Source organism: Panthera pardus, unplaced genomic scaffold, assembly GCF_024362965.1.
Source record: "Panthera pardus isolate Hobbes unplaced genomic scaffold, ASM2436296v1 HiC_scaffold_21, whole genome shotgun sequence".
In the NCBI taxonomy this organism is placed as follows: Eukaryota; Metazoa; Chordata; class Mammalia; order Carnivora; family Felidae; genus Panthera; species Panthera pardus.
In genome coordinates, this window is record NW_026526777.1 from 33,916,719 (window position 1) to 33,943,702 (window position 26,984).

At 40.9% G+C, this 26,984-nt stretch overlaps 1 protein-coding gene across 1 annotated transcript in view; it reads left to right on the forward strand.

The window, feature by feature from the left end:
* The window catches only part of CR1L (complement C3b/C4b receptor 1 like), a 66,955-nt gene that overhangs the window by 9,001 nt on the left and 30,970 nt on the right, over positions 1–26,984 (forward strand). The window contains exons 4-11 of the mRNA XM_019429908.2: positions 4,300–4,385; positions 14,495–14,893; positions 16,592–16,768; positions 16,868–16,970; positions 18,251–18,336; positions 23,153–23,380; positions 25,683–25,862; positions 26,479–26,578. Of these exons, the coding sequence (XP_019285453.2) occupies positions 4,300–4,385; positions 14,495–14,893; positions 16,592–16,768; positions 16,868–16,970; positions 18,251–18,336; positions 23,153–23,380; positions 25,683–25,862; positions 26,479–26,578 (1,359 nt within the window). The remainder of the gene's footprint in view (positions 1–4,299; positions 4,386–14,494; positions 14,894–16,591; positions 16,769–16,867; positions 16,971–18,250; positions 18,337–23,152; positions 23,381–25,682; positions 25,863–26,478; positions 26,579–26,984) is intronic.

Here is a 26,984-nt window from a genome sequence, read left to right on the forward strand (position 1 = left end):
GAAAAAGCAGAACTTCTCAATTTCAAAACTTACTATAAACCTACAGCAATCAAGAATGTGTGATACTGACATAAGGACAGATGTACAGATCAGTAGAACAGAATTGGGAATCCAGAAGTAAAACCGTACATTTATCATCAACTATTTTGCAACAAGGCCCCAAGACTGTTCAAAGGTAAAAGAAGAATCTTTTCAACAACGGGGCCTGGGGCGACTGAATAACCAAATACAAAAGAGTGAAGTAGGAGGAATGCATGTCATGAATTGCGCTAACAGATTAAACCTGAAATGTTGGAGGAACCCAACTCAGTCTGGAAGTATAATAAATATTTTCTATATACTGCTAGATCTGTTTTATAATATTTTATTTCAGATTTTTTTCCTTTTTATTCTCATAAGTATGATGGGCCTCATAATTTCCCATTCTCATGCTGTCCTTGTCTGGCTTTATAACCAATTTATCCTCATAAAATGAGCAGAGTGTGTTTCTTTTCTAAAGCAGGCTTGATCTATCAATTTTTTTTTCCAATTTCCTCTTGTATTTCTGGGTTTTGTTTTATATATTTGAGGCTATGTAATTAGGTGCATACACATTTAATACTTCCATTATCTTCCAAGAGCATTAAAACTTATGTCGATTGCAAGAACTTCCAGTTCCAGGACACGATGGGCAGACTCACTTTTCTCTGCGTCTATGTAGCTAAATACCCTGGAAACTGGTCAACACGTAACCATGAAAGGACCACAAAAGGTGGAAAGAAGATGGGCTGGAGGACTATAAAACTTAAAGAATGACCCCATAGTGAGGTCCCTGGATTTCCTTTTTATCTCCAAGACTGGGTGCTTGGAAGGAACGCAAACCTGAATATTCAGCAGGCAGGAAGAGAGGGAGAGAGAAGCCTGTTCTCTGGTCAAAGGGCTGGGAAAAGGGAAGCTTAGTGGGGAGGTGGTAGGGAGACATGTGGATGGCAATAGTGGTCCAATCTGCCCAGCTTAGCAGCATAAGCAGAAATCAGGGATGGGGCAGGGGAGCATCTCTCCTTCTCAGAGAAGCCCTGAGAAGCAGCAGGTCCCCAGGTCACCAGCAGCTGTATCAATGGTAGAACCTGGGCTTCAGTCCCAATGACAATTTTATCTAATGCCCCACACCAGCCAGCAGCAGTGAGCTCTCTTCTGCCGGTGGTGACGGTGTCAACAGAGCCCAGTTGGCGAGACCTAGACTTCAACCCAGCAGCAGAAAGGGAACCAGGTTCGGGGTTTCCTCCTCCTCCATGCAGTAGGAGAGAGCCTCCCAGACCCATGACTCCTGGTTCTCCACCCAGCAGCAAAATGCAGCCTAGATAGGGGCTTCCCTCCCCTGGTGGCCACAACACAAAACGAAGGGGGAGCTCCCCCCTCCCCAGATAGCCAGAGAACAGGCCAGAGAGGTTCCTCTCCATGCAAGGGTTGAACATCTCTCACGCCTCACCTAGTGGTACCAGGCAGGTCAGAGAAGCGCCTCCGCCGTCCCAGGCAGTGTCAGCAGGGATGCGGAGCCAGGAGAATGAAGCCGACCAGAATAGCCCTGCAAGACTGGAAAATCCAATTGTCGTTGGAACTAAAGCCCACAAAAATAGGCCAGAATCTACACACTACCCTAAAGAGAGCGGTTACGTGCTAAACTTGATTTCACTAAGAGCAAGAGTCGCTTAACACAATATCCCAAGTGTTAGGATCCAAGAGAAAAATCACGTGTCACATCAAGAACCAGGGAAATCGCAGCTTGACTGAGAAGGGATAATCAATACCAGTAAGGATGCCAATGCCAAGATGAGTCAGATGTTGGAACTATCTAACGAAGATTTTAAAGCAGCCTTCATAAAATCGCTTCAATAAGTAATTACAAATTCCCTTGAGAAAAATCTTAAAGGCAAGCAAAGAGAAAGGACACACTACCTATAGGGGAACACAATTTGAATGGCAGTGGGTTTACTATCTGAAAATATGGAGGCAAGAAGGAAGTGGCACACCTTTTCCAAATACGAAAGAAAAGAACTTATTAACTGTGAACTCCATGTCTTTAAAAATATTAATCGCATACCTGGAATAAATCCCAGTTGGCTATTGTATATGATTCTTTTTATGTACTGTTGGGTTTGATTTGTTAATACTTTATTGAAGTTTTTTTTACCGTCTATAAAATGTTAGCAAATCAAACCCAGTAAGGCATTAAAAAAATTGCCTACAGTGACCACAGTGGAAACTACTCCGGGTATGCAAGACAGATTCAACATCCAAAAATCAATCAACATAATCAACTATATTAACGGGCTAAAGAGGAAAAAATTTTTAATATTTTAGAAGTGTTTTATGTATGTATTTTAAGAGAGAGAGAGAGCGGAAGAGGGGCAGAGGGTGAAGGAGAGAGAGAGAATCCCGAGCGGGCTCCACACTGTTAGCATAGAGCCCGATGTGGGTTCTAGCTGGTGAACTGTGAGATCATGACCTGAGCTGAAATTGAGTCAGACACTTAATCGACTGATCCACCCAAGCTCATATTAATTTGTATGCTCAAAGTAGAAAATATATATGCTCATATCAACGGTCCCAGAAATTGCAGTTGACAAAGTCCAATAACAAATCATGGTAAAAACTCACAGCAAGTTAGGGATGGAATTGAACAAGTCTGAAATCAAGGTGTAAGCAGGTTGGTTCCTACTGGAGGCTCTAAGGAAGAATTTATTCCATGCTTTTCCCCTAGCTTCTGGTGGTTACCAGCAGTCCTTGGTATCACTTGGCTATAAACACATCTCTCCATCTCTGCCTCTGTCTGGCTTTGCCTCACATGACTTTGCCTCTGTACGTGTTACCTTTGTCTTCCCTCTGTGTGTCTCTTTGTCCAAACTTCCTTCTTCCTTTGAGGACACCAGTCATTGGAGTAGGGCCCCCGCTAATCCAGTGTGACCTCATCCTAACTCTGTTACATCCGCCACAAACTTATTTCCAAATAAAGTCAGATTCTGAGGTTTCAGGACGTAAATTTAGAGGCATACTATTGAATCCAGAATGGACATGAATGGACATGTCATCGAAGAGAATATGCGATGTAAGTACATGAACATATATTCAGCTTCATTAGCCATTAGGAAAATGCAAACTAAAACAACATGGCGGGGGGGGGGGCGCGCCTGGGTGGCTCAATTGGGTGAGCGTCCGACTCTTTGGATACATGTCATTTTACATGTGTCCAAGCCCATAGAATGTCCAACACCAAGAGTGAACCCTGATGTAAACTATGGACTTGAGATGATAATGATATGTCCACGTAGCTTCATCAATTGCAACAAATTGTACCATTCTGGTGGGGGATGTTGGTAATGTGGGAGGTTGTGCATGTGTGTGGAAAGGGAGTATATGGTAAATCCCTGTACCTTCTGGTCAATATTTCTGTAAACTTGAAAATCCTCTTTAAAATAGTCTGTATAAGAAAGACAGATACTATATGGTTTCACTCTTATGTGGATCCTGAGAAACTTAACAGAAATCCATGGGGGAGGGGAAGGAAAAAAAAAAAAGAGGTTAGAGTGGGAGAGAGCCAAAGCATAAGAGACTGTTAAAAACTGAGAACAAACTGAGGGTTAATGGGGGGTGGGAGGGAGGGGAGGGTGGGAGATGGGTATTGAGGAGGGCACCTTTTGGGATGAGCACTGGGTGTTGTATGGAAACCAATTTGACAATAAATTTCATATATTAAAAAAAATTTTTTTTAAATAGTCTGTATAAAAAAAATTGCATAGATGTAAATACACATGCACCCCTCACACAAATTAGCACAAATAAAACTGAGGAAATTTGAACCAAATTGGCAGATCATACCTATGCCAATGTCCTGGTTGTAATATTCTGCTATAGTTTTTGCAAGACCTTATCAATGGGGGAGATATTCCACATTTATGGCATGCTTGGAATAGTTTGTGGCATACTAAGTGAGAATTTCTGCCTTGACCATTTTAAATATGAAATCAGTGTTGGACTTTTGTTGTTCTGTTTGGATTTCCTTTGGTTTGAGGTTGATGAATCTTAAATACTGTAGGTTTCTACAAAACCATGGCTTAAAGTAAAGAAGAGAGAGCCCATTTAGTTGAGAAGGCGTGAAGAAAAAAATTTAAAGTCCAAATGAAGACATAAACTTTGGGAAAGTGATCGTACTATGACAAATGGAAATTGTCCTGAATTCTCCAAGATTGTGAGCTCTAGTAAGTAGCAATGTAAGTAGGAAAATGAACAGGGAATATAACATTCATTCTTCTTTATCTTTAGATACCGACTCATTGGTCAGCCCTCTAGCACGTGCCTCATCTCGGGCAATATTGTCGTCTGGGATAACAGTCCACCTACTTGTGAAAGTGAGTTGAGATATTCTTTCCTGTTACCTTCACCAATGGATTCTAAGTTTCCTCCTTGAGTTGTAAAAATCTTAATTGAATTCCTTTTGTGCATTTGTCCCTCAATCCCTAGGGGGTTTCTGGCAACTCTTTCCTTAAATGTTTCCTTATCCCAGGATGTACCTTTTCTGAATCTGGGGACTTAAATGCAGAAAAGCCTTCAAACTTTATTTTTACTTCAAATAATTTGGAATTATGTTGACTGCACCACCCCCAGTATAACAATCATTCTGCTTGGCAAATTAGTGAAGATTTTTTTTTAAGTGTTACTCTCCAAGGTTGGTGAAGCTGTGTATGAATCAACACTTTCATGTACCTGGAGTTACACAAAACCTCTTGAAGGGTACCATGTACTGTGACCCTCAAAAGTGGGCATCTATTTTGACCCAGTTCTTAGAACTTATGCTTGGGAAATAAACACAGACGTTTACTAGGAGTTCACTGTAAACATTTCATTGCTGCATTCTTTATAATGGCAAAAATGTTAAAGTAACCTAAATGTTTCAAATCATGGTCTGGAAAGTACTGGAAGGAGTCATGTTAAAATGACTATGGAGAGGGGCGCCTGGGTGGCTCAGTCGGTTAAGCGGCCGACTTCGGCTCAGGTCATGATCTCGCGGTCCATGAGTTCGAGCCCCGCGTCGGGCTCTGTGCTGACAGCTCTGAGCCTGGAGCCTGGTTCAGATTCTGTGTCTCCCTCTCTCTCTGACCCTCCCCCATTCATGCTCTGTCACTCTCTGTCTCAAAAATAAATAAACGTTAAAAAAAAATGACTATGGAGAATTCCCTAAGAAACATAAAATCAGAGTTAGAAGAAACGCCAGCCATGCACCAGAATATTAGTCAGCCATTAAAAAAGGGGGGGGGGGTCACCTGGGTGGCTCAGCTGGTTAAGCTTGGGACTTCAACTCAGGTCATGATCTTACAGTTTGTGGGTTTGAGCCCCTCCATCGGGCTCTGTGCTGACAGCTCAGAGCCTGGAGCCTGCTTCAGATTCTATGTCTCCTCTCTCTCTGCCCCTTCCCAACTCTTTCTCTCTCTCTCTCTATCTAAAAAATAAATAAGCATTAAAAAAAAAAAGATGTCATGGAAAAGCACTTCATGACATGTAAAGATGTTAATTATATATTTTATGTGAAAAAATTAGGTGACAGGACAGTACTCTGGCTAGATCTCTTAATTTAAAGATAACACACCTATATCTATTCCTGTATTTTCATCTCTGTTTCTAAATCTGTAACCTTTTGGGGTGCCTGGGTGGCTCAGTTGGTTAAGCATCCGACTTCAGCTCAGGTCACGATCTCATGGTCCATGAGTTCGAGCCCCGCGTCAGGCTCTGGGCTGATGGCCCAGAGCCTGGAGCCTGCTTCCGATTCTGTGTCTCACTCTCTCTCTGCCCCTCCCCCGTTCATGCTCTGTCTCTCTCTGTCTCAAAAATAAATAAACATTAAAAAAAATAAATAAATTTAAAAAAATAAATAAACCTGTAACCTTTTGTATATCTAAACCTTGGTGAATGGCTTTCCGCCTCCTTGGTGAAAGTGGGAGGAAACTTCTGGTATACATTTTGACCGTGCAGCCGCATGCTTTCTCAAGAAGATCCAATCTCCTATTTATTCAAACTGCCCTAGGTCCATAAACTGGCTCTCAAGTCTGGGCATTGGTTGGTGAATAACCATAACTTTTTTTTTTTTTTCCAGTGATTCAAGTCAAACCTAGATCTTTTCTGCTTCTGCCCATCTAATAACACTGTAGTCCGTTATTCTTCTATTTCGGTTTTAGAGATTCCGCAATCAATCAGCCCGGAGCAACGATTTCTGCAGGCAAATCATTCTCATTTCTGTTTCAATTGTCTCTGGCCCTCTGGCCCTCGAGTGCTGCCACTTGACCTCTACCATCCTGAGGTCCTTCGGTCACCATTAAATTCAGGGAAGACAATTCCATAACTAAATCCCAACGTCATTCCCAGCCTACAGAAAATAAGCACCATAGATGTTTTTCAAGGTTACTGAATATTCTGCATGAATGTATTACTCAAAGCCTTGGGTGAAAAGATAAATGTTTTCTCTTTCTTTTTTTTTTTTTTTTTTAACACTTATTTATTATTGAGAGACAGAACATGGGCTTGGGAGGGGCACAGAGAGGGGGAGACACAGAATCGGAAGCAGACTCCAGGCTCTGAGCTGTTAGTACAGAGCCCAATGCGGGGCTTGAACCCACAAACCGCGAGATCCGGACCTGAGGCCAAGTTGGATGCTCAACTGACCGATCCCCCCAGGCGCCCCTAAAAGTTCTCTCTTTCAACACCCCACCCCTGTGCACATTGGTGGGGAGTTGACAAACAGATACTACATAAATCCACTCTGGCATTCGTAAATCCCCAAGTCATAGAATTGCTTCCTCAATAGTATCCTGAAAAAGATCTGGTATTTCAGCTTCGTTCAGCAGAGGCCAGACTCTGACCCGCTGAATTCACAGTCTCATTTCTGGTGTTCTGCACCTTCTTGTAGGTCATAACTTGTACTCCCCACCCCCTCCTGTACTTCCAGGTCTGCCAGGACTTAAATCAGGTTTAAGGACCAGAAACAATGCGAAGTAGTAGGGGTAGGTCCGGAGGAAGATCAGCGGTCCCTGAAATTTGGGCTGCCCGATTTAGTAAATAAAAATACACGATGTTCAGTTAAACTCAAATTTCAAATAAGCAACAAATACTTTTGTATTCTAACTATGTGCCTTGTGATATTGGGGATATACTTACCCTTAGAGCTTTTTCAATGTTTTTCTGAAATTCACATTTAACTGGACATTCTATATTTTCTCTGGCAATCCTATCAGGGCAGCTGCCTCACGAGAGATCATTACAGTTTCTTTAGAGAAGGGGAGGACCCCCTCAGACAGGGGAGGAGGGCCTGTTTCCCCTAGCAAAGGAGACTCAGCAGAACTCCCAGGTTCAAGGTATTCAGCTTTGTTCGAATCTGTCCATATATCTCCATCCCAATTTTCAGAGTCCTCCTTCCAATCAGCTCTCAAACTTTAACATAAGAGACCCTGTCGTGAATTCAATTTGTCGTGGAATCCAGCTACAGGATTGATTAGATGTTAGATTTGTGCTTCAGAAGTTTTGGCTCTGTGGCTACGGAATGCAAGTGTTTTTCTTTTGGTTTTTTTTTAAGTTTATTTATTTATTTTGGGAGAGAGAGAGAGGAGAGACAGTGAGCGTGGGAGCTGGGGAGGAGCAGAGAGAGAGGGAGAGGGAGAGGAAGAGAGAACGCTGTCAGTGCAGAGCATGAAGCGGGCTCTATCACACCAACCTTGAGATAATGACCTTAGCCCAAATCAAGAGTCAGACACTCAACTGACCGAGCCACCTAGGTGCCCCACAAGTATTTATTTTAGGGCAGGTAGAGAAGCTTTCAGAACCAGACCTTGAACAGGAATTTAGAGCATTTTCTTTCTCTTAAGTTCTCCAAAGCACTTGGAAGCAAGCAACCAACCAGCTCGCTTTTCCTCCCTCCCTCCCTCCCTTCCTTCCTTCCTTCCTTCTCTCCTACTTGCTTCCTCCCTTCCTCCCTCCCTCCTTGTCTTCCTTCTCTCTTTTGTTCATATACTAGATAGGACCCCTAATAAAATCTTGATGAAGGTATCTTTGTCTTGTTCCCCATCTCAAAGGGAAAGATTGAAATATTTCACCATTAACCAATATTTGCTGTAGGCTTTTGTAGATACCCATTTTTAGATTAAGAAAATTCCCTTATAATATTCTTCATTGCTAAGAATTTTTTTTATCATTAAACCGTAAAGTTTACCAAACACATTGGCTACATATATTGAACAATCGTATCTGTTTCTCTGTTACTCTCTCTCTTTTTTTAATGTTTATTTCTTTTTGAGAGAGACAGAGACAGAATGCGAGTGGGTTGGGACAGAGAGAGAGGGAGACACAGAATCCGAAACAGGCTCCAGGCTCTGAGCTGTCAGCACAGAGCCCCACGCGGGACTCGAACCCACGAGCTGCAAGATCATGACCTGAGCTGAAGTCGGATGCTCAACCGACTGAGCCACCCAGGCGCCCCTCTCCGTTACTCTCTTAATGTAATGAATTGTTTTAATTTCTTTTTGAGAGACAAACTGATTTTGAATTCCAATTTTATATTCTTGGAATACATCAACTTGACAAAATATTTTATAATTTTTGTATGTTGTTTAATGTGCTTTTGTAATGTATTTTAGATGTTTTTGAGATATAATTTACATATCATAAAGTTGCTCTTTTAAAGAATACACTGTAATGATTTTTCGTATATTCGTAAGGTTGTGCGACCAGCACCACTCATTCTAGAACATTTTTATCACCCCATTCCTAATGTTTTTTAGAGAGATCAGACTGTAATATTTTTCCCGTGATTTAAATACCCCGTGTAATATTTTTCCCATTTCATTTCTCCCGTGAGAAAAAAAAAATGAAATATTGTTCTCATGTCCTTATGAGGTTTTGGTATCAAACTTACAATAGACTCATAAAGCCACCTGATTGTGTTCCATAGATTTGTTTCCCTTTAAGGCATTATTTCTTCCTTAGATATTTGAAAAAAACTCACCAATAAAGCCCTATTGCCTATAGTTTATGTTGCTGGCAGTTCTTTTTTTCTTCTCCTTTTTTAAATCTCCAAGTTTTTATTTAAATTCCAGTCAGCTAACATATAGTGTAATATTAGCTTCAGGAATAGAATTGAGTGATTCATCACTTATATACAACAGCCAGTGCCCATTACAAAGAGTGCCCTCCTTGATAGCCATCACCTACTTAACCCATCCCCCTGCCCGACTCCCCTGGAAGCTCTTTTTTGCAACATTTTTTTCACACCATCTAGACTTTTTATTGAAAGACATATATTTGTATATTACTACATATATATAAAGTGCTCAGTAGTAATCATTCACTTCAATGAAACTTTACAAAGTGAACACACCCACATTAACAGCATTCAAATAAGATACAGCACATCAGAAGCTTCCCCATGCTCTTCCTCAGTGATCATCTTTCCCAAATAACCATTATTCTGGCTTCTATCACAAGGATTAGTTTGCCCCGTCTTGAATTTTCTATTAAAGGAATCAAAAAGCATGTACTCTTTTGTGTCCAACTTCTGTTGAGTGTTATATGTAGGAGACTTATCCATGTTGTTGTATATGGATCAATTGGATCTTTTTTTTTAATTGTTGTATGTATTTGTTGTATGTAATTGTTGTATGTAATTGTTGTAAGAACTTAACAATTAATTTGTAAACTCGGCTGTTTATATATCAGCAGTATTTTATGCATGTGCATATGCAATAAATATCCATATATATGCAAATACAAATTTTCAAATCTTTATATATATATATATATATGCACATCTATATAGTGTTTATATTTACATAAGTGGAATTGTTGAGTATGAACGTAGCCAGTCTTAATAGATACTGCCATAAGATTTCATACTGTGGTTGTACACATTACACTTCTACCAAAATCAGATGAAAATTCCAGCTGCTCAATATCTTTGTCAACTTGATAGTTATCAATTGTTTAAATTTCAGCGATTCTAGGGGCTCACTGTGGCTTTAATTTGCATTTTCCTAATGACTGATGATGCAGAGCACCTTTTCATATCTTTGTGCAGTGCCTGTTCAAAATTTTCACCCAATGTTTGCTAGTTTGTGTATCTTTTTTATTGTCTTGTAGAAATTCTTCATACACAATGAACATAACACAATAAACAAAACACATTTTCTTCCAGGCTAAAATTGGTCCTTTTGCTTTCTTAATGATGTCTTTTGATGATAGAAGGTATACATTTTTATAGTGTTTTTTAATAAGACTTAATAAATCTTTTCCTTTCTAGTCACTACTTCCTCTGTTCTTTTTTTTTAATGTTTTTATTTTTATTTTTGAGAGAGAGAGCAAGTATGAGTGGGGGAGGGGCAGAGAGAGAAGGAGAGAGAGAATCTTAAGCAGGCTGCACACTCAACATGGAGCCTGACATGAGGCTCGACCCCACAATCCTGGGATCATGACCTGAGCCTAAATCAAGAGTTGGGTGCTCAACCAACTAGACGGGCCACCCAGGCGCCCCACCACTTTCTCTGTTCTATGTAAGGAAGATTTGCCTGTCATTTTATCTCTTAAGTTGATGATTCACCTCAGATTTATTTTTTGTGTGGTGTCAAGTATGGTCAAGGAATGTATTTCCTTTTTTGTATGTGTTTTTGTTTGTTTTTTTCCTAATGGGTAGGCAATTCACCTAATACTACTGATTTTAAAAACCATTAAAAAAACATTTTTGTATATCACAATACAATAGTTTAATATCTGTGTCAGGTGTCATTATATGTGGGTCTCATTTCAGAGAGGTTCTGTGCTATTTTCATTACTATAGTTTTCATTACTATAGTATTTCATTGCTATAGTATTCATTACTATAGTATTCATTACTATAGTATTCTAATGAGAGTTGATATCTGGTGGCATCTCCTCTGCCATGTACTTCTTCCAAGATTCATTTGGTGATTCTTGGCCCTTTGCATTTCCATATAAAATTTAGAACCAGTTTGTCAGTTTCCACAAAAAGAATACTACTTGAATTGGCATTCGATTTCTATTGACTCAGCAGATGCAATTGTGGGCCACTTACGTTTTTTAATTTTAAATTCATGAACATGAATTTTTGAAATTTTTGAAATCTTAATATTTGCCAATTTACATTATAGAAAATAATGTAAACATAGATATGTAACATTGAAAAATGTAACATTTTCTAATTGTTTCTTAAACACGCAATCATTTGACCTTGGAACCAACAATCTTGCTAAATTTACTTAGAAATGCAATAGTTTATCTGCATATTCTTTTGGATATGCTGTATACATAATCATGTCATTGGTAAATAATTATCCTATTTTTTTAATCTTCTCCTTTCTTGCAGCTTTTTATTTCTCTTGCTTTACTGCATTGGCTAGAACCTCCAGTACAATGTTGAATGGAAGAGAAGATACTGGGTTTAAAAAAAAATTTTTTTGTTATGTTTATTTTTGAGAAAGAGAGGCAAAGTGTGAGTGGGGGAGGTGCAGAGAGAGAGAGAGAGAGAGAGAGAGAGACAGAATCCAAAGCAGGCTCCAGGCTCCAAGCTATCATCACAGAACTTGACGTGGGGCTTGAACCCACAGACTGTGAGATCATGACCTCAGCCGATGTCAGATGCTTAACAGACTGAACCACCCAGGTTTTTTAATAGTCATTATATTGGTTTTTTAATATTGGTTTTTTAATAGTCATTATGAAGCATGATGTTTACAGAAGGTTTTAGGGAGATATTCTTTATCAGATTAAGGAAGTTGCTTTTTATACCTAAGTTGCTAAAAGATTTATCACGAATGTGTATTCTAATTTATCACTGTGTATCTAATGAGACGATCAGATCCTATTTCTCCTTCATTGTGTCAGTTTTTGTGCTTTTACATTGATCTCACAAGACATTATTGTTGTTTTTATAAACAGAGTATTTATACTCCTCCATCTATTAACTATTTCTGCTATACTTCCTCCAAATGGCAGTTCAGTCAGTTAAGACACTATTTTCCTTCAATCTAAAAAATTATCTTTTAGCATTTTTGTATTGTAGGTCTTCTGGCAAAAGATTCTTTAAATATTTTTCTAGGCATGGTTTCTTAAAAGTTATCACCCCTGTTTTCTGGCTTCTTTTAAAATTGATTGCTCTTGATTTTTTTTTTTTTTTTACAATATTACTATGATGTGTCTAGGTAAAGTTTTTCCTTTTTTTTTTTTTTTTAGTATTTGTATTGTTTGAGTTTGTATGGCTTCTTGAATCTGTAGGTTTAATGATGTCTTTTATTGGTTTTGGAAAACTCTCAGCCATTACTTCTTCAAATGTTCATGCCCTGTGTTATCACTCTCCTCTGATTATCGGAATTCACTTAAATATGCATTAGGCCTTCCTTATCCCTCTATCCTATAAGTCTATTACTCTTTTTTAAGTATTTCTGATCCTTCTGTGTCTCTGTGTTTTATTCTGGATATTTTCTTCAGTCCTGGCTTCCAATTCATTGATCTTTATTCAACTGTGTCCCACCTGCTGTTAATTCCATCAGATTCTTAATTTCAGTAACTGTATTTTACAATGACAACAACTTTTATTTGATTCCTTTCAAAATTTTCCCTGTTGTTTTTAATTGTTTCTTGTTCTTACCAAAAGTTTGGGTTTCGTATATTTTACCTTTGAATAGATAAACATAATTATCTTAAATCTGCGAGTGAAAATTCCAATAGCTGGGGTCCTAACGGTTCAGTTTCTATTGTCAGTGATAACGCTGCTTCTCATTCATGTTATTTTGTCTCATTAAGTACTCATTAAGTATTTTATCTCATTAAGTATCTCATTGATTGTATGTCAGGAATTATACTTGAGAACCTTTCTCCGTACAAATAAATTCAAGGTCTTAGAAAACGAACCTTCTTCAGGAAGGATTTTTGTTGTTGTTATTTCTTCCAGAAACCTGGGGACCTAGCAGTCTGGGACCACTTTCATTCAATTTCAGAAACTGTTATTTTTCTAGGCCACCCACAGTACTTGAGGAACAACTCCAGTAATCTTGATTCCCAAGGCCTATTTCTTTGAGGTCCCTATAAGTATACAGCAGAAGATATTACCAAGGCTTCCACCTTGCAAGATCTGGATTCCACTTTAGTTCCTTGACTCCATGAGACTATCAAAGTCTGCTCACCACTCGGATCCCCCCTCCTGATTCAGCTATCCTTCCCGCAGAACAGCAGCCTAAATGTCTCTTACCCAGCTTTTTATCTTCTATCAGATTATGGTCTGGTAATGCTTCACTAGTTCATTGCTTTCTGATACATCCACAGACATAGTTTATGTTTTATCCAGCATTTATAGTCTTTCTTGGGGCGGGGGGGGAGAATGGAGGGGTAGAATGATGTTTGATTTAAATTGTTAAGGTTACCCTTATCAGAAGGAGTATCCTTCTTAAGAATTTCTATTTTTAATTTCAAGTGTTTTGGAGTTTTGGCTGAAGTTACTTCATTCTAGTTATATAGTATTATAGTCGTACAATGTACTATGTCCTACTTCCAGATTTTCAACTGTATTGCGAGTTGTTTTTTTTTTTTTTTAATGAGCTAATATATGATCCCTTTTACATGGGTATCATGTTGTGATACCAAACTTAGGCTTGATGAAATGAGTTGGTAAGTTTTCTATTTTCTACATCTTGTGAAAAATTTGAAATTACATTTGAAAGTACATATTACCTGAAAGTAACTTGATAGCATTTTTATGTAAAATATTTTCTTCTATTCTTACAAGTTTCTTTGCCCATTCTGGCTTTCTATATCTTCTTGAATGCATATTGGTAATTTACATGTCCATTTATATCATTTAGATTTTCAAAATGTTTAATTAACATATATTAGCCTACAGCTTTATAAATTTCTCATATATATGCAAATATATTTAATACTATTTCCCACTGTTGTATATCTGTGTTGTTTCTCTTCCCTTACATTTTTTTCTTTTAGCAAGGGTTTTTTTTTTTATTTTTTTAAAGCTTTACTGAGCTAATAACAAAAATGAAAATTAAGAAGGAAAATGGAAAAGAGTAGGGGGAAGCTGTGTAAAGTATGGTAAAATAAAATGATCAAAGAGCTGTTTAAAAAGAAAAGAATGTGAATTATATTAAAAATGCATATGCTTATAGGAAATAATGTAAGAAAGGCAGTATGCATGCTATTTATTATGCCCACCTAAATTACGACTTTGTACATTGAGGAGGGCACCTGTTGGGATGAAAACTGGGTGTTGTATGGAAACCAATTTGACAATAAATTTCATATTAAAAAATAAATTAAAAAATAAATTATGACTTTGTAAAAACATACCCACATGTGAAGAAAGATCAAAAGCAAATAGCAAATGTAAAAAGAGTTATACTCATTGGATCTCTGACTAGTTATTTTAATTCACTATTATTTACGTCACTGTCTCTTTTCCCAGGAATTCCTTGTGGGCCGCCCCCGAACATTGCCAATGGAAGTTTCACTAGCATCAACAGAGAATATTTTCCATACGGGACGGTGGTGACCTATCGCTGCAATTCTGGACAGAGAGGGAAAAAGCCGTTTGAGCTTGTGGGCCAGCCGTCAATATATTGCACCAGCAAAGACAACCGCGTCGGCACGTGGAGCGGCCCTCCCCCTCAGTGCATCATACCTAATAAATGCACACCTCCGGAAATTGAAAATGCAATAATAGTATCTGAGCGCAAAACCTTATATTCCTTGAATGAAATCGTGGTGTTTATGTGTGAGTCCGGCTTTGACATGAAAGGACCCTCCAGTGTGAAATGCCAACCTCGAAACAGATGGGAGCCACAGCTGCCAAGCTGCTCTAGGCGTGAGTCTGACTGAGGCTTTGAAGGGGCCTACGAATGGCATGAGTTGTAAAAGGATCGGGAGATTAGTGTTTGTTCTGGGGGAGGATGCGTGGGAAGCAGTGTGGGTCAATTTGGGGGGATGGAGCATGAAATTAAGAAAGTGGGCGTGTGCATGTATGTGTGTGTGCACTTATGTGTACGCGCCTTCGTTTTGAAAGCAGGAGCTTAGTTAATCAAGGAAGGAGACATTTGAGACTCTCCTGTTGAGCACGTCTCCGGGCGAAATACCAGCTCCAGTATCTCTCAAATATATTGAAAACTGAGGTGGACTTTCTAGTCAGCTGTGTCACAAGCACTCCAATTTTTTTAGTCTTTATTTATGTTTGAGAGAGCAGGCAGGGAAGGGGCAGAGAGAGAGGGAGACAGAGCATCCGAGGCAGGCTCTGCACTGTCAGTGCAAAGCCTGATGCGGGGCTCGAACCCACTAACTATGAGATCGTGGACCTGAGCCGAAGCAGACGCTCAACCGGCCAGGCGCCCCTGCGATCAGCACCTTAAATGCATGATCTCATCTACCCTTCACAACACTCCTTTACAATAGGGCTATTCTTATATCCATATGGCAGTGAAGTTTGTTTGGTATTTCAGAGGTTGAGTAAACCGTCCAGATCACATGCTATTAAGTGGAGTACCCAGGAATGGAAGCAAATGGGTCAGACTCCAGGGCCCGAGTTCCCTGGTCCTAGTTATACTTCAGTCAGCATCTCTCCCAGAAAATAAGAAACTGGCTTATGAAGACAGATATCATAGCCTCAGACTAGTGGCCAAGACCTTAGAATTTGTCTGTTCTGGTCCATCTCCTACATTTTGTCATTAGGAATCTCAAGTTGAGAGTGAAAGTTGCTTAAAGCCAAACAGATTTTCCCTCATTGTTAATTGGATATAGATTAGGTTGAAGTGCAAATGAGCTCAGATGCCTTGAGCACGAAGAGGGCTATGAATGGAGGTCGCCAGACCTTGAGTCAAATACTCTTTAAGCAATATGCCCTCTCGTTACAAGGATGGGTTTATTGAGTGGACGTTGTTCTCAATGGCTTATCTCAATGGCCTTGTATGCCACAATAGCTGCCTTAGGAGTGGATGGGTAAATGCTGTGTCTGATCCGTAGGGACAAAGACGGAGTTTACCATTCTTGTACCAACTAACACCAGCCTTGTACAACCACTGAGAGCTGGAAGGACAAACAGACAAAGTGATATAAATATGAATGATTACTACATTCGATCATAGGAGTACAGTAAAAGACATGGGAAATCTATTAAATAGATTTAGGTTCAGGCAGCCGTCTCCTCTGAAAGATGAGCCTGTAAATTGGATCGCCTTTCTACCAAATATGTGGGTGGAGAACCCCACCAATACTAATAACTCCATCTTGAATAGCCAGCACTAGAAGAAGGGACTTGTAAATGTATTTCACCTTGTGCTGGGGAGAACTTGGCTCTAATTATCTGCTTCGGACCAGCTGTGAGGTCTTCGGCTACATCTCCATATTTTTAACTTCCATATCAGTAAAAGGAGGGGGCTAGAGTATCGTTTGATTTCCCTTCTTATAACACCAAACCCTTTTAACTGTGTCTCTGACTCCTCAGAAGGGTTAGAATTTAGCAAAAGACATTTCTCCATAAATGACTGGTACTTTGCACCTGTGCTTTCCACAGTATGTGCGCCGCCTCCAGAAATTCCGCATGGTAAGCCCACCCCAAGCGACAAGGACAGTTTTTCCCCTGGGCAGGAAGTATTCTACAGTTGTGAGCCTGGCTATGATCTCAGAGGGACCGCTTCTGTGAGCTGTACGCCCCAAGGAAACTGGAGCCCAGCAGCCCCTACATGTGCAGGTACCTGCGGTTTCCTCTGGTTTGCAGATCAGTCTTCTTGTTCTTCATAGAGGCAGTCTTACCTCTTTGTTGTTGTTGTTGTTGTTGTTGTTTTCCTAGTGAAATCATGTGATGACTTCCTGGACCAACTCCCTAATGGTCGTGTGCTCTTTCCACTTAATTTCCAGCTTGGGGCAAAAGTGTCCTTCATTTGCAATGAGGGGTGAGTATGATGACCTGGCACGGAGACCAGGGACTCAGTTCTGGATGCTAATATGATGGTGCACTGGGCAGTGAGGGTTTATCCAAAAAGCAAGCTGTCTAATGGAACAGAAGTACCAAAAAAGACTAGTATTTGAGGCAACGATTGGGAAGTATTGTAGCAACCACATAGAACCATGAACGGATGCTTAAAAAGGAAGAACAGTAAAATATACTGAACAGCGGAAGTATAACAACAGATCTTGACTATTGAAGTGAAACTATTTATTACTACTGATGCCTATTTATTACACGTATGAATAAAAAGTAATTTGTAGGCGCGAAGGGAGAAATATTGCAGAGGGCTTGTTTTAAAAAAGTTTGATATAGAAAAGAAAGTTACTTATAAGGTAAGTGACATGCAGGGACTGTTTCAAGAAAATTTGAAACCAGTCAGTAGTGAAATGTGGAATAGGAATGAAAGAGTAAATGGGAGTATTTTTAAATCTAATTATATGTCATCTGATTAGGATTAGGCTGTGTTGAAGGAGCATGAAGACTGATGTTCATGTTCCAAGCAATGTCATTAACTCTTTATGTGACTGTAAGTGATCTTGGTATTATGTTCCCACACCGCTGACAGGTAAAAAGCATGTTGTTCTCAGTACATTCCAAGGGCCCTTCATCAGGCATCAAATATCTGTCACCCAATAAACACCTGGAGACAACTCAGGCAGCTATTGGTCCAACAATAAGCCAGATGTTTGGGGATGATTGTCCTCCAAAGAATCCTCTCTTCTCACCTTTTCTTATTTTTCCTAGATAATTTGGTTTTCTCATCAATAATCTGGATATGCCACAGGTGTCATTCGGGAACATTCCGAATGTGTTGGCAAAAAAGGGCACTCTCTGATGCCTTTCTCTTTGCTAACTTGAATTGGAAGTTGTTTCCCTCCCGGTCCAGTAAGAAAGGAAAGGGCTACGGGTTGCGTTAGAGGACAAAGTTCCTCACAGAGACAAATAGGGAGCTGTCCGAGGGCAGTCAGGGGCAGACGACCTCCTGAAGGCCGAGGACCAGAGACAGTTGTTACTGCTCTGTCCTCACTGGAAACTGCAATCTCTCCAGACGTCTTGGTGTCAGACCCTCTATCAGCTGAGAAAACAAATGAGCGGAACTTTTTCACCCGGGGTTTACCTTAGGAACGAAACTGTATTTCAGCAGAAGGACAGAAGCTGAGATCTGTCAGTGAAGGGGAGAGAGACATGTGCGCTCGCCCGGTCACTACTGCTTTTGTTCCTCAGGTTCCGTTTAAAGGGAAGTTCTGCTAGTTACTGTACCTTGGTTGAAATGAAAAGCCTTTGGAACAACAGTGTTCCTGTGTGTGAGCGTGAGTACAAGGGATATCTGTTCAGGTCTGCACCTTCCTCCTTGTTTGTTTGTTCAATGTGCTTTGCCTGTAAAATTATCTAACGTTTGCCCCTCTGTTTATCTTCACTTTTGATTGAAATATTTCTTTGTTGCAAGGATTGTTTCTGGGGGAAATAAATCTGAGCATCGTGTGTTTTGGATACCATGCTATAAACGTTTACGAGCATCCTTTGTGCTCCAGGTAGAGAGACATGCTTCACAGATGGAGAGAAATTTAAGGCCTGGGCTCTTCTTCCTGTCAAAAATGATACTCCCGCTTCCGCTTTTCTGTCCTCCTTCAATCATCTATTCATTCCTGTCCTCATTCTTTCAACAAAAATTTTTGAGCACCTGTTATGTGCCAACAACCAGTCTTCTAGACACTAGGAATATACCTGTCAACAAGAAAGACTAGGACCCTGCTTTCGTGTTGTTTATATTCTTGTGCAGAAGGAAAGACAAAGAAAATAACAAGCAAACGCATAAATAGATGATTTCAAATAACGCCAAGTGTTATTAAGAAAAAAAACAGAGTGATGCAATAAAATGGTTATATGAAGGGGGATAAGGAATGCCAGGAAAAGAATAAAGTCTCCATTTAAAATAAGGTGATTATAGAGGGGCACCTCGGTCCCTCAGTCAGTTGAGCATCTGACTCTTGGTTTCAGCTCAGGTCGTGATCTCATGGCTTGTGAGACTGAGCCCACGTCAGGTTCTGCACTGGACAGCATGGAGCCTGCTTGGGATTCTCTCTCTCTCTCTTTCTCTCTGGCACTTCTTCACTTGTTCATTCTCTCTCTCCCTCTCTCTCAAAATAAATAAGTAAACATTTAAAAATAATAAATAAGTAAAATAAGGTGATGATGAGAATCCTCACTGAGAAAGTGACATTTGAGTATTGGTGGAAAGTGGTTACTACCAATGGACATAGACAGAGGAATAACTTCCCATACAGATGGTAGAAAGGCCCAAGGCAGACACGTTCCCGGCATTTTCTTTGGCAAACCTGTTTTTGACATGTTCTCAGAAGCCGATATGGCTGATACGGGGCGAGCAAATAGAGGAGTGGTCGGAGGTGATAAGAGAGCGGTAACTGTACATCCCGTAACAACGTGGGTTTTCATTCTGAGCAAGATAGAAAGCCACTGGAGCATTGTAAGTAGAAAAGTAACATGATGGAATTTATTTTTAATGATATCACTTTGGCTACTCTGGAGAGGACTCAGTTGGAAGGAACATACCTTAGATCGAGATTCCCTGGAAAACAGTGTTGGAGGCAAAGCATAAATTGTCACGCTCTATTAGAGGGTGCCGTTCTGGAGCAACAAGAGTGAAGGAGGAAAAAAGGGTGCAGGAAGGAAAGAAAAGCTGATAAATAAAATATGTTGTGTTGCTGAGGTGGCCGTAGGCTTAACCAAAACGAGCAAACAAAAAAACCAGCTGGCTGTTGGCTCATATAACACATCCCTGAAGAGGTTCTGTGAAACCAGAACTGTCTAGTAGAAAGAGAAAGAATGAGCAGTTTATTTGCTGGATCTTCCCTGTCTCTTGTCTCCTGTTTATCCCAAGGGTATTAAGGCTCTTGTTTCTACGCTGTATTATCTCATCCCTCTGGACAAACTCTGAAGACACCGGAACCCATGACCTGCTCCATTTAAGACCAGAAGTGGTGGAAGGAGCCAGAGTGGCCATGGATCCCAGTCATGTTGGCTTGGATGTGGGAGTTACTGTGACCTCTATGTAATGTGCGAGAGCCCCTATCTCCCCCTCACTTCCGGGGGGCTGAGACAGCCAGTACTGTTAGAAAAGGAGGTGACAGGGGTGTCAATCAGCATTCCCAAGTGAGAAAGCAGCTGAGGGCCCAAAAGGGAGATGCAGCCAAGGAAATGTAGGGGGATGGCTGAGGGTATAAGTTGGAAGGCTGTTACACAGATCTAACCACAGATGTTGGATAGCAGTGGGAGAAGAGGTAAGAAGTGGTCACAGGCTGGGTATATTCTGAAAGGTGAAATGACACAATTTGCCGATGGTTTAGAAACAGAGTTTTTTTTTTAATGTTTTTATTTATTTTTGAGACAGAGCATGAGCAGGGGAGGGGCAGAGAGAGAGAGAGACACAGAATCCGAAGCAGGCTCCAGGCTCTGAACTGTCAGCACAGAGCCCGATGTGGGGCTCGAACTCATGGACCATGAGATCATGACCTGAGCCGAAGTTGGATGCTTAACCAACTGAGCCACCCAGGCGCCCCAAGAAACAGAGTTTAAAATAGAAATTCAGTGAGATCACCGAGGTGGGGAATGGGGCCAGAAAAGGGATGCGTGGGCTGAGCCTTGTAAATCCAACACTAATAAGTTGGAAAGGTGAGAATGAATCAACAAAAGAGATGAAGAAGAAGCAGCCAGTATATTAAGAGAAAAACCAGGAAAGGAGGAGGTACAGGCTTCTGGTTACAGAACGAGTACGTCACGGGAACAAAAGATGCAACGTAAGGAATACAGTCAATGATACTGTAATGGCAATGGGTGCGGACATACAGGAGCTTCACTTGTGGAGAGCAGAGTGTAAGATACGGGAAGGGATAGGGTTGTCCAGTCACTATGTGGGTCAACCGTACCCAGGGAGAGAGAGAGGGAGACAGAGACAGAGAAACAGGAGGGTGATATATCTTAGAAGCCAAGAGAAAATTCTCTGAAGGAGGTGAGATTCTCCAGAGAGGTCAAATAAGATGGTGGAAAATTATTATTGGGTATAATGACTTGAAGGTACCAATTGGCCTCAACAAGGAGTTTCAGTGGAATTGTGGGACAAATGTCTGATTGGAATGAGTTCAAGGGGGAGTGAAGGGAAGGAAGGGCAGACCATAGGCCACATCTCAGAGGAGTCCTGGTGTCACAGGAGTAGAGAAATGGGATTATTGCTGCACAGGGAAGTGGGATGAAGGGAGCTAGTTTTTTGGTTTTGGTGTGTGTGTGTGTGTGTGTGTGTGTGTTTTAATGTTTATTTTTGAGAGAGAGAGCTCAAGCAGGAGAGGGGCAGAGAGAGAGGGAGACAGAGGATCTGAGGCAGGCTCTGTGCTGACAGCAGAGAGCCCGATATGGGGCTCAAACTCACAAACCATGAGATCATGACCTGAGCCGAAGTCAAACCCTCAACCGACTGAGCCACCCAGGCGCCCTAGTTTTTGTTTTTAAGAGGACAGAAATATAATGTGTTAAATACAGAAATACTATGAATATATTCAGTTTGCCCATTTACTTCTTCACTAAAACAAACAGCATGTTGCTTCGCCTTCTGATCATAACTATTGAAAAATATGTTTACAATAGAATTTTTTTTTTCAAATGAATGTTTCGCTCTAAAATTGTTTGGAACTTTTGTATTTATATAACGAAACTTGGTCATTATATCCTTCATATTTGGAAGCCAGCTATTTGAAAATGTTAACTTTCCTGGAATATAGTTAATTACGAAGCATGAAAGAAAGAAAAAAAATGCTTCCAAGAAGCCAGGTACAGCTAAAATCACTTGCTAGAGGACAAACGTTGGTTAGGTTAATCCACCTTTGATTAGTTTATCCATAATCCTTTCAAGAGTATCATCTTCCCAAATATAGATCAAAGCAGAAGGGGAAAGGAGCTTCTCCAGATCATTATTTAAAAACAAACACACAGGGACGCCTGGGTGTCTCAGTCGGTTGAGCGTCCAGACTCCGTCTCGGGTCATGATCTCACGGTTTGTGAGTTTGAGCCCCGAGTCAGGCTCTGTGCTGACAGCTCAGAGCCTGGAGCCTGCTTTGGATTCGGTGTCTCCCTCTCTCTCTGCTTCTCCCCCGCTCTCTCTCCTTCAAAAAAATAAAAACATTAAAAAATTAAAAACAAAAACGAATAAAAACAAACAAACAAACAAAAACCCCTGTAGAAACCAATAAGTATCTCAAAGTCATAAAACATTTCTGAGTCTTCTGGAGCATGCACAGGGGCATTGGGATGTTTCATTTCATTATGATGGCATTACTACAACCATTCATTTTGCTTTGGAGCCTAACAGCCTCAAGTCATCAAGAAAAGATTAAATCAGGGGTGCCTGGGTGGCTCAGTCGGTTGAGCGGCCGACTTCGGCTCAGGTCATGATCTCACGGTCTGTGAGTTTGAGCCCCACGTCGGGCTCTGTGCTGACAGCTCAGAGCCTGGAACCTATTTCAGATTCTGTGTCTCCCTCTCTCTGACCCTCCCCCGTTCATGCTCTGTCTCTCTCTGTCTCAAAAATAAATAAACGTTAAAAAAAATTTAAAAAAAAAAAAGATTAAATCAGTGATAGATAGTAAATGTATAATATATTTTGAAAGATTTCTCTGGGATGAAGAGCCTCGATGTTAAAAGACTTGGTCTATCTTGTACTTAAAATAGTAGGGGATGTACAGTAGGTCCTCAAAAAAATTCCTGTTGAATTAATGGATAACTTTCTTATTAAATGAATGCCTTCCTTGTCAATGTGGTTAAGATTTTTGTCTATTTTAAAAGAATGAGCTCTCAATTATCCAGAAGTTTTACGTCTTCAAAGAGTTCAGGATGATTAAGTCCCTCCTAGACTTTGTAATAATAAACATTGGTTTCAGTGTCATTTCATTTGGAAGCATCTCAACAGCGGCCTAATATATTTATTTTATGGTTTATACTCTCCCTGAGAGTTTAATCATTTAATTGGCTACACAGTCACAGCATCCCATAATTGTAGAATCAACTCGGGTTAAAATGTAAATATTTTGATGTAACTTATAGCTCTTGTGTTCCTTCTAGAAATCTTTTGTCCAAGCCCTCCATCTATCCTTAATGGGAACCACACCAGAACTCCTCAGGGAGGAGTTCCCTATGGAGAGGAAATTACTTATATGTGTGACCCCCGCTCAGCCAGAGGGATGACCTTCAACCTCGTCGGGGAGAGCACCATCCGCTGCACAAGCGACGGTGAAGGGAATGGGATTTGGAGCGGCCCTGCCCCTTACTGTGAACTTGCTGGTCCTGCTGGTCAGTACCCACGTACCCCAAGTGGATTCAGAATATCAGGCCCAGATCCTTCATGTGTCTCTAAGATTATGGTGTGTGCTTGTGAGTTCAACTTTGTCATAAGTGGAAGCGTCAAAGTTCTAAAACTCTTCTTGCTGGTGCAGTGGTGAGCAGAGTGGGGTAAGAAGGGAGAGGGACGGGGAGGGGAAGATCAAGAAGAAAAACGTATTCACTGGAGAGGACATGAAAACAACTGGCTATGAACAGTAACGAATGCCGGATGATTGCCAAACACTCCCCGCAAGTTCATCGTCTGCCAAACTGGCAATATGGATATTATTTAGCTAAGGCTTTAGCCAGTCCTATGCCAAATAGCCTAAGTGACCAAAGAGACTCTACTTTTGTAGCTTAAGACCTTGACTCAAAGTATGCCCATCTGTCCGCTGGCTTGTGGGGCCCACCTTAATCTTTGCCCTTGAACTTATCCGTTCTGAGAGTTAGAAGCAAGGAAAGATCAGCTCAAGGGAAAGAGTATGGAAAGGAGGAGGCTGTTTCTTCCGAAGGACTGAAAATTACCTGGTTCTTGAGGACTGACTGTAGGCCTTCCCAAGACAGAAGCAGGGTACACAGGGAGGTGGCACCAGACTTGGGATACCACATGACAGAGAAAGGCAATCCGATGAGAAAAGGCAACACATGATAAAACGTGTTTAACTTTTCTTTGCTGCCCCTCCCCTTCCCATTAGAATCTAGTGAGATTTCTTTAAAAGCAGTTGCCTAGGCCACCAGGCACGCTTATGGAATGGCAAACAGAAGCAGTCTCCTCCAAAAAGGAGATCGTTGAGGTCAGACTCTATTTGAAATATGCAGCACACAATATACCCTCTCATAAAAAAAGACATAGCTTCTTTTTTTTTTTTTTTCCAGTGCAAAAAGGTGTTTTTATTAAAGGATGGAGACAGGACCCATGGGCAGAAAGAGCTGCCTCGGGACCTTGAGGAGAGACTGGTTATATGGGTGGGGGTGGGGGGCATGGGGGGGAGGTAAAGGCAAGGGGAAGGGGAAGTTTCCAAAGGGATTTTCATATGCTAAAGAAGCTACTTGATGGCTTCCTCTGTTTTGTCCTTTTCCTTAAATCTCTGGTTTAGCATCAGAAGAAGAGCGGTCTGTTCGTTCCCTAGGACTGTGTACAAATTACCACAAACTAGGTGGCTTAACACAATAGAAATTTATTCTCTTCACTGATCTGGAAGCTAGAATTCTGAAATCAGGGTTTTGGTGGGGCCGTGCTCCCTCCTGTGACTCTAGAGGAGAATCCTTCTTTACCTCTCTTAGATACTGGTGGCTCCTGGCATTCCAGGGCTAGTGGACACATCGTTCTAATCTTTGCCTCTGTCTTCACATGGGCTTCTCCCCTGTGTCTCTGTGTCTCAAATGTCCCTCTCGTTTCTCTTATAGACACCACCAGCCATTGGATTGAAGGCCCACCCTGGTAATCCAGGATGATCTCATCTTGAGATTGTTACCCTTAATTATAGCTGAAAAGATCCTTATTCCAAGTACGTTTCCATTGTGAGGTCCTGGATGCATGTATCTTTTCGGGGGACATCATCCAACCCACTACAAGTAGTGACTGCTATTTAGTGCCAGAGAAGCTACTTATGGTGGACACCCTGAGAATGAGGTTGGGAGGAACAAATGGAGAGAGATGTGTCTCCAAGATGTGTCTCCAAGAACAAATATGTCTTGATGGATATGAGTATATTAACACTAATAAATGAGGGTATGAATGGTTAACTCTACACAGAGGCAGTCTGATAGGCCTGACACATGATAACCTTAGCTAAAATCCTTGCTTTGGGTGCCCAGGTGGCTCAGTCGGTTACGCGTCCGACTCGTGGTTTTGGCTCAGTTCATGATCCCATGGTTTGTGAGTTTGAGCACCACCTTGGGCTCTGTGCTGGTGGTGTAGAGCCGGCTTGGGATTCTCTCTCTCCCTCTCTCTCTGCCCCTCTCTTGCTTGTGCTCTCTCTGGCTTTCAAAATAAATGAATAAACTTTAAAAATCAATGAAATTCTTGCTTTGATGAAACAAGAGCAAAAAGGCCAAAAAGGTGAATCGTCTTCCAAGTAGTAAAAATTTCCTGATGAGTAAATGCTGCTGGAAAGCCCCATCCTAAGGTAACTAGAAGGGGAAAAAGACCTTTTGCCGTTTTTAGAAGTCTGTCTCCATGAACCCATCTATCAGCTTAACTGGACAGAAAGAGGAGGAAGGGCGGAAATCTCTCGGCTCACTTTTGTATTCCTGTGGTTTTGCTCTCCAGGTTACTGTAAAGCCCCAAAAGAGTTTCCATTTGCCAAGCCTACAACTCAGACTGATGAATCTGAGTTTCCAGTTGGGACATCTTTGACTTTTAAATGTTCCCCTGGGTATTTTGAGTCCACGTTTTCTATCACCTGCTTAGAAAACTTGGTCTGGTCCAGTGCCGAAGATACGTGTAGACGTAAGTAACCCCATCCTGGGAGCTAATTCATGTATGTCAAAGCGTCTGTGGGATCTCATTTAATTTGTTCAAATTTTGTAGACATCTAAGTTTGCCCACGGTATTTAAATGGAGGGTGAACTTGTAGGTCAGCCTTTCTTACTGCCTGGAGTTTTTGCGGTCTTGACTCAATATTTATTTTGCAAGAATGTCTCTCACAAAAAGAATCAGGGGGGAAGTTTCCATTCCCTGGAGGTTACTTTTGATGGCTAAAACCATGACATGAGTGAAATAGGGACACAAAAGAAAATCACTTAGACCACAGTGACCTGTGCTTCAATAACCAAGATGGAGGGGAAATCTCAAATTCTGAGGCCTTTGATTTAGGCTCGTGGGATGAGAAAACAATTCTCTATCCATATATTTCTTCTGTTGGGAGATTCAGGCATCATCTTTTAAAAAGCAGTGCTCCAGAGCTGCTTGAGTCTGTAGTTGGTGCACTTCCTCAATGTGGTCAATCCTTTGGAACAATCAGAAATAAATAGACTGTTCAGTCTGCTACACTCCAGACTGAATCGTAAAAGCAAAGGTAATTTGAACTCTACACCTAGTCCCAAATTTTCCTTCTCTCCCGTAGGAAAATCATGTGAAGCTCCTCCAGAACCCTTCAATGGCGTGGTACATATAAACACAGATACCCAGTTTGGATCAACAGTTAATTATTCTTGTAATGAAGGGTGAGTTGAAAGCACTATCCCTGGAAGATGAGTTTCAGAACAACAATGCTATCTCTGACCTACTCCCAACCAGACACACTAGACTATCATCTACACTTCAAAAAGTTGCCAATAGGAACTTCCGGATAGAGATGGTAGCTTGAACATGGGCATATGACCAAAGGAATATAAAAAAGAAATAGCGACAGCTGGAATGCCCAGGTGGCTCAGTTGGTTGAGTGTCTTGACTCTTGATTTCTGCTCAGGTCAGTATCTCATGGTCTGTGGGTTCAAGCGTCGTGTTGGGCTCTGTGTTGGGCACAGTGCAGAGCCTGCTTGGGATTCTCTCTCTCTCTCTCTCTCTCTCTCTGCCCCTCCCCCCCACCTCTCTCAAAATAAATAAGTGAACTTTTAGAAAAAATAATTT